Source organism: Xenopus laevis, chromosome 1S (genome assembly GCF_017654675.1).
Source record: "Xenopus laevis strain J_2021 chromosome 1S, Xenopus_laevis_v10.1, whole genome shotgun sequence".
Lineage (NCBI taxonomy): Eukaryota > Metazoa > Chordata > Amphibia > Anura > Pipidae > Xenopus > Xenopus laevis.
In genome coordinates, this window is record NC_054372.1 from 121,274,497 (window position 1) to 121,294,464 (window position 19,968).

General features: G+C 34.2%; 1 protein-coding gene across 1 annotated transcript in view; it reads left to right on the plus strand.

The window, feature by feature from the left end:
- Window positions 1-1,216: 1,216 nt before the first annotated feature.
- The window catches only part of rorb.S (RAR related orphan receptor B S homeolog), a 148,663-nt gene continuing 129,911 nt past the window's right edge, over window positions 1,217-19,968 (plus strand). Inside the window, exon 1 of the mRNA XM_041580148.1 lies at window positions 1,217-1,623. Within this exon, the coding sequence (XP_041436082.1) occupies window positions 1,617-1,623 (7 nt within the window). The 5' untranslated portion in view covers window positions 1,217-1,616. The remainder of the gene's footprint in view (window positions 1,624-19,968) is intronic.

Here is a 19,968-nt window from a genome sequence, read left to right on the forward strand (position 1 = left end):
TACTGTTTTACATAATTGATTAATGATGTAATTGTTGAAATGCACAGATTGGCCAACCTTTCATGAGGTACTGGGATGGTATAAATACTGTTCACATAATATGCATAATATGATAATGCATTTTAACACTTTATCCTTGGAGTGCTGATCCTTAACAATACGCCTATAATACAGATTGACTGTGCACCCAGGAAATAAGCAATGTTAGAGTGTGATATATATACAGTATATATATATATATATATATATATATATATAAAGTTCCTGTGGGGCCGCACTCCGCTAAACTGTTTCAAAGTCGGGTGCAAGGTAAAAAAAGATTACATACTGTAGAAAAGACCAGCAACACCGATATATTTTGTGCAAAAATTCAAGTGTATTGAAAATGCATGTACAGCCAATGTGACGTTTCAGTCCTCTCAGGGACCTTTCTCAAGGCCTTGAGAAAGGTCCCTGAGAGGACCGAAACGTCACATTGGCTGTACATGCATTTTCAATACACTTGAATTTTTGCACAAAATATATCGGTGTTGCTGGTCTTTTCTACAGTATATATATATATATATATATATATATATATATATATATATATATATATATATATATATATATATATATATATATATATATATATATATATATATATATATATATATATATATATATATATATATATATATATATATGCACTGAAATCTGCTGTTTCCAAATTGTGTGTGTGTACCAGCCTATCTTAGGTATGAGCAAACGTGAGCTGTTTCTAAGAAGTTATATAATAAAGTTGTTAGTTGTGTTTGTGTGAAAATTGTGTAGTTTGTGTACTGTAACTTTTTTTCAAATGTTTTTCAGCTAAGGTAATTTTTTTGTTCATATCCATAGTAAATGTACAGGTAAACTAACTTGAACTGTGTGAAACTTTTTTTTGGTCAAACAATCAACTTTATTTCAATGAATGCTGCTTTTAAAACTTGCAGTCCGTGCTGTACAGAATAACACATTTCTCCTTCAGAGTCAAGTGAAAACAATGGAGCTCATCCTAAATTACCCTGTGCTTGTAATCAATATACAGTTATAATATTTCCTGTCAAGAGAAAGCAGGAATTGAGACGCAGAAACCTGCAGATATACTGGAGGTGGAGCTTTGCTCACATAACAAATGGCATTTGCATACTGTGCTAGTGATGCTCACATCCCCACAACTTTTTAGTGGTTATTGCACCTACGGTTAAAATGCACAGATGTCATGTGAAAACCCACATGCTCTGCCCTTCACACAGCCTTCCTTTCTTCGCTTGATTTTTTCTCTTTTTTCCCCCTTTGGTTAGCTTGTTGTGGCTGCTCGCTTGCTTCCCATTGCATAATCCAGCCCCCTCCTCATCTGTGCAAGTGATCAGAAAGAAATCTGAAGCAGTGTCATAGAAGAGCAAGAAGAAGAAAGCTGTGTAGAGCATACAGGCATACAGTGAAACGAGAGACAGAGGCTGCAAACAAGGGAAGGGATGGTTTTCTCACTTGATATGCTGCTCTCCATCTCTATGAGGGGATTTGTCTGCTAACTCATCAGGCTGGGATCTTCTTTATTGCGCTTAGAAAGAAGTGTTCTCCTCACTACCATCATGCGAGGTAAGGGGCAGAGGGGGAGGTGTTGATGCCGGCTAGGATGTCAAGTCTCTAGTATACAGAGTTTCACTCATTAAAGGACAGTTGCTCATTAACAGTACCACTAGTTCTACTGTGAGTTCTACAATGTCCTCTATCTGTTTGTTAAGGCTTTGCCAGTGTGTTTAAGAAAAGAGGATTCAGCTGTAACCTATCCAATCATTAGAGACACTGGGTGATTGGTTTCTAAGACAGCACAAATGTATATGTGCAAAAAGGCTGAGATTTTAAAAGGTTGCATTTGGTAAGAAGTGAGTTAGGACCTTAACTTTAAGACCTTTATTCTGTCAACCTATTGTGCTATGCTTGTGAGAAAAGAGCAGCGGTCAATGAGAATTTGGCAAATGCTTTTTTGGCAAAAGTGTCCAGAAACTCATTAAAAGCTATTGGGAGTGAAGAAGCTTATGCAAACAGTATACATCCTTTTCATGATGTTGTGTGGCTGTAGTTTTTTCTTGTCTGTAGTTTACATATTTAGTGCAGTATATGTGCTTTAGCACTTTATGTTTTTACCTGTGCATCTCAATTGAAACAGGCACTTCTTCCAGGTCACTGCCAGCATGATCTCTCCAAGCTGAGACATGTCCACTGGAGCGCTGTGTGTGTGGGGCTGTAGATTGCCCAGCTTGCAGATGCAAGGGGGGTAAAACTCAATCCAATTAAAATAAAAAATTGAGGAAAATAGTGTGCTCATCCTGGATTGCTTGTTTTGTTTTTGTCAATTATTGCACTATAAACCACCCATACTCTGAACATCCATTAAAGACTAGATTATGCTTTGGTTATTGGTTTGATAGATGGGGGTGCAAGTCGGATACATGTTAATAGATAAAGTAAAGTTGTATGATTGCATTATTAAACCGTACCAGCAATAATCAGCAACATATAATAATCTATTTTAAGTATACCTTTTTTAAATTTGTTTTTAGGCTTTGTATTATGCATTACATGGTTGCTAAAAGTATGTTGGTATACGGGGTGACCCAAGAATACAGTATGTACTTGCTCTGTTATGTGAAGGCACCACAAATCAACGTGAGCAGCATAAATACTGTAAAAAGTCCCTGGGGCTCACCCATCATGGCGAGTTTATTTTTGTACTATTACTCTTAGCAGTAAATTAATGAATATATCCTTTTTGTATATGATGTACATTAATAAAAAGAGACAAACATAAGCACAATGATAGGTCACTTCTCTCCCTGCACCTCACAATTAAAAAGTACCGGGAAGACTTAACAGCTTTCATTATGTCTCCTCCAGCATGATGGTAATAGCAGCAAAAGATGCTGATGTTGCACTTACGTCTGGAATACTGCATACAAATTAGTCTGAGGGTGCATGGTTAGAAAGGACTTTGAAGCAATTATAGAAAAAACCCCAAACAATGTTTAGATTGCGTAATAATTGTATGTTTGTTGCTTGGCTAAGGCAAAGTGCAGGATATTGAAACAAACAGCAAATAGCTTGAGGCAAGTACAGCAAAAAGGTCAAGTTTAACCATGTCTTTAAGATGATAGCAGTTGAAATGCAGTATCCTTATATGTGTGTGTGAGCATGAGTGTATGGTATTATCTAGTCTATTGGGTGGCTAGAATGCTTTGAACTGCTACATAAGATAACTTGAAGTGAGATTAGTGACGGACAACCCTTAAACCCCCTGATCTCACATGCATACACCATAAACATGTATACTCATGTCACTTTCCCCATTAGTAGCTTGCTGATCATTTAGTCAATTTGTAGTTACTTTTTAATTTCTATTAAAAGATTCCAAATGTTGAAGCCAAATTCTCCTTGTATTAGGCTCTCCTGTTTGTTTTGTTTTTCCTTCCCATACAAACTCTGTCTTTTTGCTTTGCACAATCAAGTAGATGGAATCAAACACTTTGAACTTGTAGTCATCCACATTTTGATATCAAGCCAGCATCAAGGTTTTTCTTCATAGCCAGTGGACTTACAAATTCTGAATGAGGTAAAACATGACACTGCTTGTTATTGTTCCTTGAACTCTATTTTTCCCAACATCAATCATGACAGTTCCTTTGGCATCAAAGCCAAGGGATCATGTCAAAACTCTCTTGAATAGCAATGGTAAGAGAGAGATGTATGGTGCACTAATAGGTACACATGTCGAGAAGGTAACTCTCCCAGAATGCGCATTATCTGGTGCTAGTATTGCCACATTTTCTTGGAAATATACCTTTGTTATATTTCCTCTACATTAATAGAATTGCCATCACCTCAAAACAATTTTTAGAAGCCACACAACCCCTTCTGGCGCCTTTTACTTACTGCTAAGTCAATATGAAAGCTAATAAACTGAAAATCAATCCATAATCATATCGCCATTTGTCACATTTAATGAGCATCTACTTCTAACAGATGTTTATGGCCAAAAATGTCCTGTATACATACCTAAATATCCTGGTTTCTCTCATTTGGTGAATACTTTTATTATAAGGTATTATGTGGTTACAAAAGTAATGACATAGTTATAAAGGAATCACAGATCCATATACTGTGCATTATTAAATAGCATTAACCATTTACATGAGAGATTGATGTAGAGCATCATGCCATAATGGTATTCCGATTACTTTACAATATCAAAGTGGCTTAACTTGTTGCCTTGCATAGACTGGCCAGTAACATTTTTTTCCACTTCTATTGTCACCTTTTTTGCTAGTTACACAAGACATGTTTCTTCAAACAGTGTGATTCTGTCATATGTTTAAATCAATATTTTCTTGTAAAACACCAAGCATAAACATACTAATCATGTCTTGCATTTCCTATAATATGTAGATACTAGTTAAAAAGGCTTCTCGAGGAATTCTTGCTCGTATGTATGGTCCCTCCTGTCTGTATACTTTACTGTGTATACAGTAAAATATACTTTTTAGGATTGAAGTTTTAAGTGTATATATTGAATATAGAACTCTTACGTATGGACAACAGTGACTGCGAGGCCTGTGTCAGAAATACTTAGCTATGTATGTATAAATATCGAATGTAACAGGTAAAAAGTAATGCTTACCTAGCTATATATTTATGAATAGTCATCACATTCATCACATTATTTTCTGTTTTATTGCCATTCAGATACCTGTTGTGTATCACATATTGCATGTAGACATTGTTTTGACTTCTGATTCCAGGAAATGAGAAGGGTCTCTGTAAACTGCACTCTTTTAGCAATGCTATAGAGAATACTAAACAATAACAAAATAAAATAAATAAGGGAATCCTATCTATTCTCTTTATGACTGCCTTGCAAATACTGTACTGAAGTTTTGCTTTTCAAAGTTGATAGATATAAACTTGTTAATGGCAATTAGCCAGAAAGAAAAATAGTTATCTCACAACATCATTGTAGTTGTATATGTATGTGTAAGTTCTAACGTATATATTTTGTGCTTTGTCACATTGCAAACACAAAATTACTATTCATACTAAAATTCCATTAATAGTGCTATTAAATACCAGTATGGGTACAGCAAAAATTGGTTGCTCTAGCATAATCACAAAACTTGTGAGATTATAAGTGATGGGGAGAAAACATCCACAGATAACCCTGAAGTTGTGTTTCTTTGCTTTTCTGGACAGTGTATGCATGTACGTGTATATACAAACACACATATATCTGTATATTAATATATATATATATATATATAATATTTTAACAAGCAGTCTTGACTTAACAGATGTAGGAATAACTGAATAATTGAAAATAAATAATTTGAAGCAAAATATTCTGTATTACTGTAAAAAACAAATGATTTTGTTTGGTTACAATTTTTACACTGACACTCTCTTGCATCAACCCTTTCACTGCATCTCACATTTTGGAAAAGCATCTTCCAGCCCCTGAATCCTTTGCTCCGTGTATTAACACATTTCTAGGCCTAGCACAGAAAACAGCTGGACAATTCTTTTGCAATTATTGTTAACTATAAAAAATATTCTGTATAGGTATTCTAAATTCATAAAAAAAATTATATATCTCTGATCATGTAAGTACTGTGTGTAACTTTTATTCTCTGATCATGTATGTACTGGGTGTAACTTTTATTCTATATACATGTCACCTAATGCAAACAGAGCACAGTTTGTCTGATCACTGATGTTAAGCGATTCCATAATACCAAGGAATATTAATTATGAGGCTATAATTATGTAATTATCACTTATCAATTATTATCATTACTGTTATGCAGTAATTCCACTTGAAAGATGTTTAGTTTGTATAACCATTAATTTTTAAAAATTAAGCTAACAGAGCAATTAGAAAGTCACCCGGTCATCGTTATAGCAGCTATTAGCACTGAGTGATTCTGACCCTTTCACAAATCAAAAGTGCTAAGAGCAAAAATAGATTGTTACACATAGTAGATAGTTTCAGCTGCATTTTTGTTTTCAAGACAAACGTATGCCAATATATAATTATGTATTTGTTATATATATATATATATATATACATAGTTCACAGATAGAAAGCACTCACGGCACGATCTCCATAAATAGTTAAAAGACTTTTTTATCTCCAACCACATGTCTACGCGTTTCGGTCCACACAGGACTGTCATCAGGATCCAACATGCACAACACTGCATATAATGTATATGTATGCAGTAGTATTCCTCCTTTTCTGTATTTTTAACTTGATTTTGTTCTACAAACTGCGGGGTAAATAATCCAAAAACATTTGGGAGGCCTGATGTCCTCAAATGTAGAGACATTGGTACCTTATGTTGATGAACACTTCAACTACAACTGATGAGCATGAAATGAAAGTGTATTCCTCTGCCAAATAAATCAATTTGTTCCTTTCAAATAAAGCAGGGAATTTGCCCTAGACAAGCCTTGTGCTCTAAAACTGAAGGATGTCTGCTTTGTAGCTAAAGACAAAGGAAGCACACAGGAATAAATATTGATTGAACTAATCATCTGATGAATAGGAATGAGCTTTACCAGTACACATTATTATAGGCTGTGTTAACTCTCCCCTATTGTGGCCCATATGCTGCCCTTTCCACCCATGACCCCGTCCATTCATTCAGTACTAAGAGAAACCACAGGTGTTATAACGGCATTTCGGACAAATGAAGCAAAATAAAACAGTTGTGTAAATAAGAAACAAAAGAAGAGTTACACTGAATTCAGTGGAGGACAACATGATGGGAAGACAATGCCTTAAACGAAGGTCATGGTGATCAGACCATGTGTGAAAACTTTGTTCTGATAAGTGTGTGTAAGACTAATATTTCCACATCAGCAGAGGAGTAGCCTGTCTAGACATATAAACAATAATTTTTACTCCTAATGGGAGTCGTTTGTTCACTAATAGGGGGGCCCTTCAGAAAAGTAATAAATGATGATTTAAATTAAATTTAAATATTTTTAAAGGAATGCACCAGTCTTATGCTGGAAATTATGAAAATATTTGTGGCATTGTGAGAAAGAATTTAACAGAATATTCACTCATTGTACGAGGCATAACTAAATTACAGTGACCCAGGGAATTACACTGTAAACATTATTTGAAGCAAATCGAATAACCTTGTAATGATTATATTAAAGAACAATAAAAAACAATGGCATAGCATGTAAGCAAACATACTTGAATTGGCCAAATTCAGCTATAGACCATGGTCATTTCTTGTATATACTTGTACACACACTGCTAGCATCAAATATATATATATATATATATATATTTGCTCCAGTCTACTACCAGTTTATAAAAAGAAAGCAAGAATCTGATTGGTTGCTCCAAGAATCTATCTTGATGCAGCTTTTCAGCTATAAATCAGGCCCTTGACTTAGCTGAAAAACCCTGTATATACAGAATTCTGGTGTTAATAAAAAACACAACTACAACTAAAAGAAATGTGGACAAAGTACTGTTGAGAAATATAGCAAACATAATATGCTTACTGAACACTAATCACAGTTTATTATTTTTTGCTTTTAGAATATATATATGTATGAAAAGGGGATTAATGTCATTTTACTGACACTTGAAAGTCATAGTTTGTTATAAATTCTCCTCCCAACACCCAGATTATTTTACCATTGTTATTGTGCTCTTTTTAGCTCAGTGAGACGTGAATGAAATTTCAGCTGCTGCCTTGTTGCTGTGTCTGGCAAAGGGGATTGTTACAATCCTTCCTCCATCTAGAAATGCTTTAGAAAATTACTGAATGAGATTTTCAAATTTAAAGGGCCAGCAATGCCAAGAAACAAACGAGCTTCATATAGATTTAAAGCTAAGTAATGCTATCCTGTCTGTATTAGGATTGAAGTTTTTGCTTTAAATAATCCAAAACATCCAGATTTAACATTATTGACACCATTATTAAGATTTGCATGCCACCCAGTCCAACCAGGAAAGGGTTAATAATTTAAAAAAAAATAATAAAACTGAAAATGATTATCAATATTGTTAGAGGCTATTGCTATTGTGCTTTCACTATTACCAATCACAACAGCCAATGGCAATGTGTAAATAGAAAAAACATGTTGAGTAATTTTGCAGACGCAGTGTTTTCTGTGGACATTCGGAATGCACTACATACAGCTGAGTGCGTTCATGGAAAAACTGTGCTAAAATGCAAAACATGAACAAACCATTTGCGACTAACTTACTGACTTCTGGCGACATTTCAAATATTACTTTCGTTTAACAATAGCTAGCATGAAAATACAGCACAAAAGAATAATCATGTCGGAAAAGGCAATATATGTAATAACAATAAATCAGCTTTCAGCTCAAACATAGGTCGTTATTATATATTTTTTCCTTTCCCTTTATATTTTTAAATATATCCATCTGAATTTGTACTGTATGTCTTCTGTTGAAAAGCATTAACTGGTAAAAATGGTAGATATCAGAGTTCAATATTAGGTGCTAAAGGGAAGGAAAATATATAGGAACATAGATACCTCTGCCTGCTGTAAAAATATATAAATGACTGGAGAGTCTTGCCCCAGTGAAACAAGTGATGAAAAGTACCAATCAGTTTGCTATTCATCATTATTCTTTCCAATATGTATTTGCTACTTACTATGTTTAGCAATAAGGGAACATAGGATTTGTTTTGTCCCAAAATAGATCAGTGGTGATAGCCAGAGATTTACTAGCGTAGCTATGAACCCCTCATTCTAATGTCTACACTGATTAAATGACCTGCAAAGGACAAACTTGAATCAGACACTGTCCTACCCAAAGACTAGACTTTTTATCCTAAAACTTAGTTCTTTTTCCACGTGTCTTGGAGGTGAATAATTGCAGTCATTGAACTCAATCCTTTCAATCCCTTCTTTGTAAGGAAGACTATATCATCACCCTATATGTTAGCATTTTCATTCACTTATCAAAACGTTTTATTTATTTTGTAATCTCAGAATTTATAGCGGTAGGGCCTTAAATAACAGTTAATACTTACTAGCCTACCACCATATAGCAAAATAGAAATAACTCTGGTAAACACTTGAATTCTATATACAATGTTTCAAAACCTGTAGCCTCCCTGTACCTGAGACAGTGTCTAGAAATACTCCATAAATATATCTGGATGTCACAAGTAAAATGGACAGAATCCAACTCTGTAGCTGAAAGCTGAATTATAGAAATAGACTCCACTCATTTTGAGTTTTCACAAGCATTTCCAATTTCAATAGATCAGGCTGTGGCCAAAACAGACAAGAGTAAGACAGAAAACAGAATTAAGGAAGGATACATAATTGGCCAAACTCCAAGACTGATCCGTTAATTGTCTGAGCTAGGTCTGTTGGCTTTAGTACTGTTTATGTCTGTCAATATCTACTTTTGTAAATAAAGCATTATGGACCACTGACAAAAAAAACAGCTTTTTGTCCCACATTTGTATGGAAAAATGTACAAACTGTTATGAAGTCACATTTTGTGTCTTCTTGCATAGCTATATGATTTGGTCCACATGTTTTCATTCAAATGTACATATCTGTAAACATGTCTGTATTCCTAAATGCATTTATATGTATGTCTGTGCCTGGGGAAGTGTGTTTGCTTTGTCTTTATACAGCATCTGCCTGAGGATAACTTGTTGCATATTTCTGTGTCTGTGATTACTTATGACTGGGACAGTGTGACACATTATTTGTGGTCATATGACTAGTAATAACTGGTATTTATCAAACTGAAAAGAATCTGCGTAAAAGCTTACATAATAAACATGACTGAGATAATAACCAAAAGTTTAAAGATAACAGCTGTATTATGAATTACTGAAATATACAGGGTCCCCATTGTAAACCTCTGCTTCGGCTTTGCCAGTAAAACTTTGTGCTCTTTGTCGGAACAAAATACATGCAATCTCAGAATGCAATTAAATTAGAAAGAAATAAAAAAAAACACATACTATTATTCAAAACTAACTATTAGATCTTAATAGAAAATGAAAAACTATTATGACACCCTCACTTAATAATAAAGTTGTTTTTTATGACAACCCAGATGCACAGTAACACCTTTTCATCAATTCATGATCAATATCTCTCTCTCAAAGGGTTATGGGCACTTAATATTGGCAATCACAAATATATAGGGACCCTGGGGATGGAAGTCAATTAGCTTCTGTGTAAGCTTTGAGAGGAGAGAATCGGTTCTATTGACTGGGTATGCCTACAGTACGTCAGCTTAACATACTCTAACATGTTAGCACTTGTATTTATATTCATTCTATTAATATAATATTGCACCCATCCTTATACACAAGATAAATGTGTAATACATTAAACATAAAATAAAACAAATAAATGAAACTATTTAGAATAGTTGTATTATATATTTATTGCTAGAATTACTTGACACAGAATTTTGCAGTGTATTTAATGCCACACATGCATATATAAACTGCATCTGTTTAAAAATAGTTTTTAAACAAAGTCTTTTGACGAAACCATAGCCGAGTGATATCACAGCTTTCATAGAAGTGGTTAATAAACGTGCAGCTGCATAGATATGTGCTAAAGCGCAGCAGCTAATTGTGGCAAAGTGGTGACAACGTGAGATCTCCGATCCTCCTGTTAATCCTCTTAAATTTATATCCCTTATGCAGCATAAGTATTATTTGAAGTCGTATAATGGCTGCCATTAAAACATCAGCCTACTGAGATGAACAGTGAACATTGCACTCATAACTGAGATTTGTTAATGTGCAATTAACAAGTTTGCTGCCTGCCATGCCATTTATATTTAAGCTCAAAATGTTTGAACTCTGTACATACTGATTCACAGATGTATTATTCTATAATACACAAAAGCTATGAATATCTTGTAAATTATATCCTTATAAACGGTGAGTTCTGATGTCATCAGTTATAAACGGTGAGTTCTGATGTCATTTCTGTCACATGACTCACTGAAATTTGTGTATTATAATAAATAAAGTACCCCCAGTTGTAAAATATGAGGATATTAGAAGTTACCTCGGAGTTCCATGACCTGTATAAAAACACTCGGCCTTCGAGTGGTCATGGTCATGAAACTTATAATATCCTTATATTTTACAAGAGGGGGTACTTTATTCACTATATTATCTAGTCAATATTTGGTTTACAGTATAACAAAACAAAAGCATTGAAGGTTCAAGCCCTGTGACATCACTGCTGCTATGACAAAATGGTTTAGTTCAATAGACGGCACAGCTAGCAGTTAATGTTGGCAAATCTGCACTTTGTTGGCTATAGGCATACATTGTTGAAAGTATGATGTTCCACTGAGTTTCTAAGTGGACCCTCCGTTGTGTACCTGCAGCCATCACATTTTTATGATTTTAAATATTATACAAAAATATCCAGTCATGACACAGTCATATGGTTTTTTATAAATATTGCATATCCAATATTTGGCAGGAACTCAAACATTTTCATCTTTCTTGTTCACCCCAGTGTGGGTGCATCCTCTGATCCATTAAATCTGGATAGATCTCAAATATAGTACATGGGGGGTGTACTGTATAAAGCAAATCCATTGATTTTCACTATGGAAATGATATGGTTCTTATCATTCAAATGTTTACTACTTTGTGATAAGTGATACTGTCCAAATTGTTATTAATGTGGCTGGATAGAGACTATGAGAAAAGTAAAAGTTCTCTGCTGCTGTATTACTGTATATACTGAATTTATGGAAGAGGGTTTTTTAATAGACACATTTGAGTTAACACTGTTGCTTATTTTAAATTCTGATCAGAATAATAGTAGAATGTAATCCTAATAGAATTTTTTTCAGAAATGCTGCCATTGCTGTTATGAACAGTAAAGTGGTCCTGCTCACAAAGATATTGTAGAGTCAAATACTAAGGAGAGAAGTGGTTAAATGGAGCTCAGCATTTAGTGACTTCAAATATTATTTTGCATCTTGGCATGTTCAGTGCAGCTATTTATTCATTACTTCGTGTTTATGTTATGCTATTGCCAACATGTGTTCTCTGTATGATAAATCATGTTGTATTATTCCCTCATATTATTATCTTACTTAGCTACAGGTATTAGATTATTAAAATCATGTGTTTGGCAGGCCTCTGCTTTTTTTTTTAAATATATGCTCAATTTGTGTAAGAAAGAGAGTTTTAGAGCATATCAGTACATCGTACATTGTAATACAGTATATGGAGTTTGGTGTACAAACTGCACACTTCTTATAGAATCTCTGTTTTATAACATATAAATTATCCTATATACCAGTTTGTTTCTTTGAAAACACACATTATAGTGATAATTTGAGAATTTATTTTTTCACACCTTGCACTGCTGTAGTATAGCCTAGTGTAGTATGATATCACTGATTTTTCTCACTAATGGTTTGCAGTTATTTTTCAAGACATGAAAGTGGAACAGTCAATTTTCCATTTAGACAATATTCAAGCCATAGTTTTGAAAGCAAGAACTTGGGATGGTGATAATTCCATGCATAGGTAGCCATCACACCCCCAATAGACACTGTATCACCTACAAATTTTTGATAGATATCATGTGGCTCAGAGATATTTGGTCATATTTTATACAGCCATCCTATTTCTGCTTTCTAAGAAGAAATGAAGTACCAGCCAGCTTTTGTAAAACACTACAGCAAAACACTTTATGACTGAATCGTTGGGGTATATTTATCAAAGAGTGAAGTTAGAGATTGCCACAGTCACTCTCCATTCATTTCTAAAAGATTTCTAAAAGAGCATTTATTAATGGGTGAAAGTTCATCCTTTGATAACTACGCCTTTCAAAATCCCATAGAAATGAATGGAGAGTGACAGATAAATAAATGATAAATAAACCCAATAGATGATAAATATACCACATATTGTGCTTGAAAAACAACACTCATCTACTGAGCTGCATTATACAGGAGCAACTCTATGCAACAATTAAAAATACAATCTTTTATCATTTTCCTTCAAAGATATAGGTACCTTTGAAAGTTGTGTATAATGTGTTGGCAATTTTTAACATCCAACAAGTTAAAGAATTATACCTCAAGCATCAGTTGAGCATAGTTTTATTACAGTTTATTCATTTGTAAACCAAATTGGAAGGAACGTAATTGAAAAATGGAAAAGATTAGAAAAACAATTGCATTTCCCAAAATAAATGTATCAATATAAAAGTATTGCATTGTAAGTTTTAACTGTACATAACACATAACTTCTCATGGGTGCCATTTTGTTGGTGCAAAGATAGAAACTATAAAAGATAGGAAAGAGGCTTTATTTAAGCAACAGTAACACCAAAAAAGAAAAATGTTTTAAAGTCATTAAATAAAATGTACCAGTGCCTTGTATCTTGTTTGCTTCAGAAAAACAACTTTATATGATTAGGCTGCTATGTAGCCACGGTAGCAGCCATTCAAACTGAAAAGGGGAAAAGCACAGGTTACTTAGCAGATAACACATAAGCTCAGTAGTATAAGATGGGATTCTTCAGAACTTATCTGTTATTTACTGCGAATCCTGTACTTGAATGGCTTCCCACATGGCTACACAGCAGCTTGTTTATATAAACTATAGTAGTCTTTTGAAGCAAACACCCCAGTTTTATTAGTGAAGTGCAACACTACATTATATTTTCATTACTTTTATTTTTTAGTGTTACTGTTCCTTTAAATACATTGCACATTGGTGCAAGCTATAAAACATGCAGCTTGAATTCTGCTGGTAGATGAGTCTATAGGGTTTCCAAAACTTAATAGGCACAAGGGCAAAATAGTTTGCAAAAAGGAAAAACTGGTTTGCTTTGCAGAAGTTTTTTCTTTTCTTATAAACCTTTGTATTATTGCACCCCCCTCCCTGCCCCAAAGAATCTAATGAACCCAGGTTCTTGAAATCTAAGAAAAAATAATTAATACATCCTATGTTATGTTATACCAGGGAGACCTGTCCCAGAAAGAACATCTTCCAGTTCATAGGATTTATTCCCTGACTGTGTCAGTTAAATGGAATGGAAGCTATAAATATGGCGGGGAAATAGGGATATTATGATAATTCATTTGCTAAAAATACTAATCCATTCCCAGTGTAGTCAAATTGTCCACAGTTAAAAGTAGATGTTCAGTGTACCAAACTTTCCAATACTTACCCCAGATTCTTTTGTTGATCCCAAAACTGACCAAATGAGATGGATACATTAAAATGACATACAGTACTTTGTGGAAGAAACAAACAAATATAGCTATAAGTTGGTAAAAAGATTCTGAGTTCAGATTGCAAATCATTTTAAATGTATATTTTAATATTACATACACATATATGCAGGTATGGGATGCATTATGCAGAAAGCTCCAAATTACAGGAAGGCCATCTCACATATAGACTCCAGTTTAATCAACTAAGTCAATTTTTTAAAATATATTTCCTTTTTCCCTGTAATAATAAAACGTTGCTTTGTATGGAGTGGAGACCCAAATTATGGAAAACCACAGGTTCTGAGTATGACATGGGTCAAATACCTGCCCCATTTCTCGAACTACTGACTTAGAAATAATTACCACTCACCACTTCTTGGAATGTATATTGGCCGCAGCTTTATTACATGGCAATAGCAGTAACAATACCTAACCATAAATATAAATAACAGATACATAATAACAGTGTTATAACAATGATAATGGCAGTAATATAACATTAATATTGTAAGGTCCCTGGAGATGGACCAAAAATAGGTGCAAGACAATCGTACCAGGCCACCAGCGATTGTGCCCTCCAGCATGGTGGGTGCGCTGGATTGTCTGCTTCAACCAAGACATCTCAATGTAGCATAATACCTCCCATTAACCAGCACCCAACCATGTCCCACTGACAAACTTGGGACTTGCTAAACTCTGCACTAAAAACAATCTATCACCATTGCCAGGGACCTGCTGCCCAGCTGTGACAAATGGCAATCATCAGTTAAACATTTTCCTACCATAATCCCTGAATAATCACCTTTCCAAGTCAATTTAACCTGTATCCCACTAACATCGGCCACAATTGTGACAACTAGAACAAAGGGTTAACCCATGGGAGGACAGGTGAAACTCTATTTACTCTACCGAAAATGAATGCCCTCCGTAACCGCACTTTATTCAAATTAACTACACTCCTCCCCCTCAATTCTATGTGAATAAAACCCAGCGACTAACCCTTGCCTGGCAGTTTTGTCCCGCCCCAGTCATGAGCCCTCAATCAACAATTGCTTTCCTCTCTGGTCCCATACCTGTATTCTTATACACAGTGGGGCTCATTTATCAACACTGGGCAAATTTGCCCATGGGCAGTTACCTATAGCAACCAATCAGTGATTAGCTTTTTGAAGCCAGCTGCAAGTAGAACAATGAGTGCAGCAATCTGATTGGTTGCCATGGGTTACTGCCCATGGGCAAATTTGCCCAGTGTTGATAAATGAGCCCCAGTATATGCTGGTCAACATTTTATTAATATGAAGTGTTCAGATCAGATATCCTGTATATTATGCCAGTATGTAAAAAAAAAAGTCTCTTATCTGTATGTTTTAAGTTTCCTGTACTAGTAATAATCTAAATGATCAGATATTTTTTTTATTTATGTAATGATTATGGATATTATGGTTTATTTATAAGTAATGATTATAGATATTAACATGGGTTAGAGCTGCATCAGTCGTGATTGTTTTGTAAATGAGAAAACAGTGATATTACTTAAAAATTGGTAAATTCAAGCTGTAAACCTAAATCCATTACTCCCTATAGATCTTATTTAAATTAATTTCACCTCCTATGGGGCATTTTCAAGAATGTTGATTTCATAGAAAATGTAACAGATCACTGAGCATTCTGACTTACAAATATATATATGCCGTTGTTCAAAGTCAATGGTGCTCTGTGTGCCCAGTTCATAGATTAGCTCGATGTAGATCAAGTGTGATATTGCTGTATAAAAAACACATGTATTAATAGATGGACTGTTCAAGGATTGTTAATGTTTACTATTCCAGCTTTGAGTAATATTAATTTCTATCAATTCCATGATCTGCCATGCATGGAATTGTACCTCTGAATTCAACATGCTCAGCATTTCAGTTCATTTTTCAATGCAATTACTGAACAATTCCTGAACTCCATTGGTAGTGATTTCATTACTGCCCAGCTTGGTAGAACTGTGTCTTACGTTGGTGTTAAAACATATTTTTTTCTCATTTTGTACCAGTGAACTGAAGAGACTTATTTGAAACCAACCAGAGACTGACCATATTGTCCATAACCTCTCATAACAAGTTGTCCTTAATCATTATAACTGTGTTTATTCATTTTTGTTTCTTTCCTACGTTTGCTCTCCCTATCCATAATGTAATCATATTGTAAGAATGTACGGCACTTCCCAAATACATTATAAAAATGAGCTTTTAAAAAAATAAATAAATTAGAGACAGTTTACTTCCATATATACTATTTTTGCTGGTGCAAATATTTTGCACTTAAATAATTCCATTTTTGCTTTACCATATTATTATATACCATATAATATTTTTACAACAATTCGAACATACTGCATTTTGGGGTTGTACTTTATTTAAATAATGATCTCCCTTGGGATATATTATAAAATGTTTATACTGTTTAATCTCTGACTTGAATAGGAGAAACAACAAAACGTCATTGTTAAACTGCAGTGGAATTTGATTAATTACCCTGTAATCTACTGTATATACAGTATGTTGTAGAATTATAGAAATGCTTTCACTTGCAGAGATGTTGAAGCAAAATATTTTACTGTTTAATAAATACTAATGAGAATGATGAAAAGTGGACATGGGGAAGGTAAATAATGTTTCTTTTAAGCTGTGAAGTTGTACTAGTACACATGTCCTGACAGCAATACAAATGCTGGCTTTTTTCCAAGCTAACTAGCGGCCTTTCTGCTATTGAGAACGACATTTCTGAGCTTTGTGAGTGCTCTTAATTGCTAAATATGTACTGTATCTTTATTATGTTACTTATCAAATAATATGATAGCATGACAATTTTTAAAGACACATAAAATAGGATAGGATTTAAATATATTTCAATACTCAACCTGCTTTAGCAGACCTTACTAACATGAGGCACATTATGGGCAAAAACATTAAAGTGTAATTGGTAGCAAATTAACCTTATAATGATTATCTTATTCATGCATTAACATAGAATATTTATTAAACTAAATAATATAAAAACATTGTTGTATAATCAAATTATAACACCCACATGATGCTTATGGGTAATTTGGACAGCAATCAAATATTTTATATAACCTATATACTTTTAAAGTTGGTTCATACCTTCAAGTTTGACATGCTTTGTGTGGTTTAGCTTTTTTTTCGTCCCCAGTGGTTTCCTGTTAATGAGTTTCCATGGATTATTAACAGTGACAACTTTGCTCACAGATTATATCACTTGAGTAGTATCTATAACATCTGATGTAATCACTTGAGAAGTGTGTTGATATTATCATCTGGAAAGTAGTTATCAGTAATGAAAGAAAAGTATTTGTCAATAACTTGTAGAGTTGTTATCAGTGGCAATGCTATGACCTAATTTGGCTCATGTGACCTAACATGTTTGGTTTGTTTGTGTACACAGTGAATCCCAGGGGGTGGCCTTTATTTTTTAAAATGGCAATTTCTATTTGTGATTACCCAATGGCACATACTACTTAAAAAGTATGATTATGAAAATGGTTTATTTACATGAAGCAGGGTTTTTCATATAGTATAGTTTTCCTTTAAACATTTTAGTCTATGACACACTTGGCAAAACAACAGAAACAATATATGATTATACCACAAAGTATTACATAAATATTCACTAATATTGGGATCTTATTGAAATCATTTTACAGAACATCCACTTAGAAAAGGTAAAATCTATGGCACACGCTAAAGTATCTAATGTAAACGTTTTTTATCATTCAAATTTGGGACCAACTAAGTTGTATTTATGTACCACAATATTTTCCTTGAGTGCCAACTTACACTAGCAGTCTTATTGGGTTTATGCATGGATCCCAGTGCCAGTTCTTCTTGAATACTTAGATGCCCTGATCTCTGAACAATGTCAATAGTCACTGACACTCAAGGTAAGAAGCACCCAACTATAGAAATGAGCACACATTTAATTCCCCCTGTACCGTTCCTCCTGCCTGTGCCCATAGAGCCTGATGTGAGGGTGTAGAGCGATTGCAGAAGAAAGAGTTCCATTGTTTCTTTCTGTATGTTGCTGTGCTTAGCAACATATAGGGGCCCATTTACTAAGCTCGAATCAAGGAATAGAATAAAAAATGCTTTGAATTTCTAATTATTTTTTTGGCTACTTCGACCATCGAATGGGCTACTTCGACCTTCGACTACGACGTCGACTTCGAATAGAACGATTCAAACTAAAAATCGTTCGACTATTCGACCATTCGATAGTCGAAGTACTGTCTCTTTAAAAAAAAACTTCGACCCCCTAGTTCGCCACGTAAAACCTACCGAAGTCAATGTTAGTCTATGGGGAAGGTCCCCACAGGCTTTTGAACAATTTTTAGGTCGAAGATCGTTCGATCGATGGATTAAAATCCTTCGAATCGAACGAATGATCGAACGAATTGCGGTAAATCCTTCGACTTCGATATTCAAATTGAAGGATTTCAATTCGGCAGTCGAATATCGAGGGTTAATTAACCCTCGATATTCGACCATAAGTAAATTTGCCCCATAATATACAGTATGAAGAGCAAAGGCTACAGAGTGCACTTATACCAGGTAAAACAGTTTTAGTGATTTAAAGCATTTAAAACTGTATATAATTGCAAATTTCATCCTTAAAATTAATACCTTCTTAACATATCTCTGTAGCCATAATATATTATGCAACAATAAACACATCAGCCCACTACAGTTTGTTGTAAAGGTCTATGTCTGTCATGTGTTATAAAAGCAATGACTTTTTAGACGGCAACTCGTTAGAACGGTACTTGAGAAATAAAAGCTTGTATTTCAGGTAAAGGGCCTGTTATCCAGACCTTGGGTTTTCCAGGTAATGGATCTTTCTGTAATTTGGATCTTTATACCTTAAGTCTAAAAATCATGTAAACATTAAATAAATCCAATACACTGTTTCGGCTTCCAATAAGGAATTAATCATATCTTAGTTTGGATCGAGTACAATGTACTGTTTTATTATTACAGAGAAGAATTAATTTTTTTTTTCAATTTGGATAATTTGGATAAAATTTGAGTGATGGACTTTTTGTAGGTTTCTGGATAATGGGTATCCAGATAATGGATCTCATACATGTATTACCTTTTTTTTTAATAATATTTACATTTAATATTTCTCTGAAAAATAAGAGAGAAAATCAGTTTTCTCTAATGCTTTGTATTATGTCTCACTGAATCAATTTTACATTTTAGCTTTTAGATTTACTCGTATTTTAGCAATCAAATAACTAGCACTTCTGCAACAACATGTTTCTTTATGTATATTTGCAGAAAAGATAGTATCATTTCAAGACAAGTATCTTGCTATTTTTACCAATAAATGGTTGAGGATGAATACTCTTTAGCCTCTTTACAGTCGTTCATGCAATGTACCTCTCCATCCTTATCGCTTTTTATTTTGATCTGAACAAAGAAGTAGAGTTCCTTGCTTTGCGCTTCTTTCCCTCTAGGGACCTAATTTAGCCATAACATTATTGTAGGTTTAGAAAGAGGCGGACATGGAAAAGGCAGAGGTTTGCTCGGTATTGATGCTTACGGGGCTGATTCTTCATAACAGTTTCTAAAATTCTC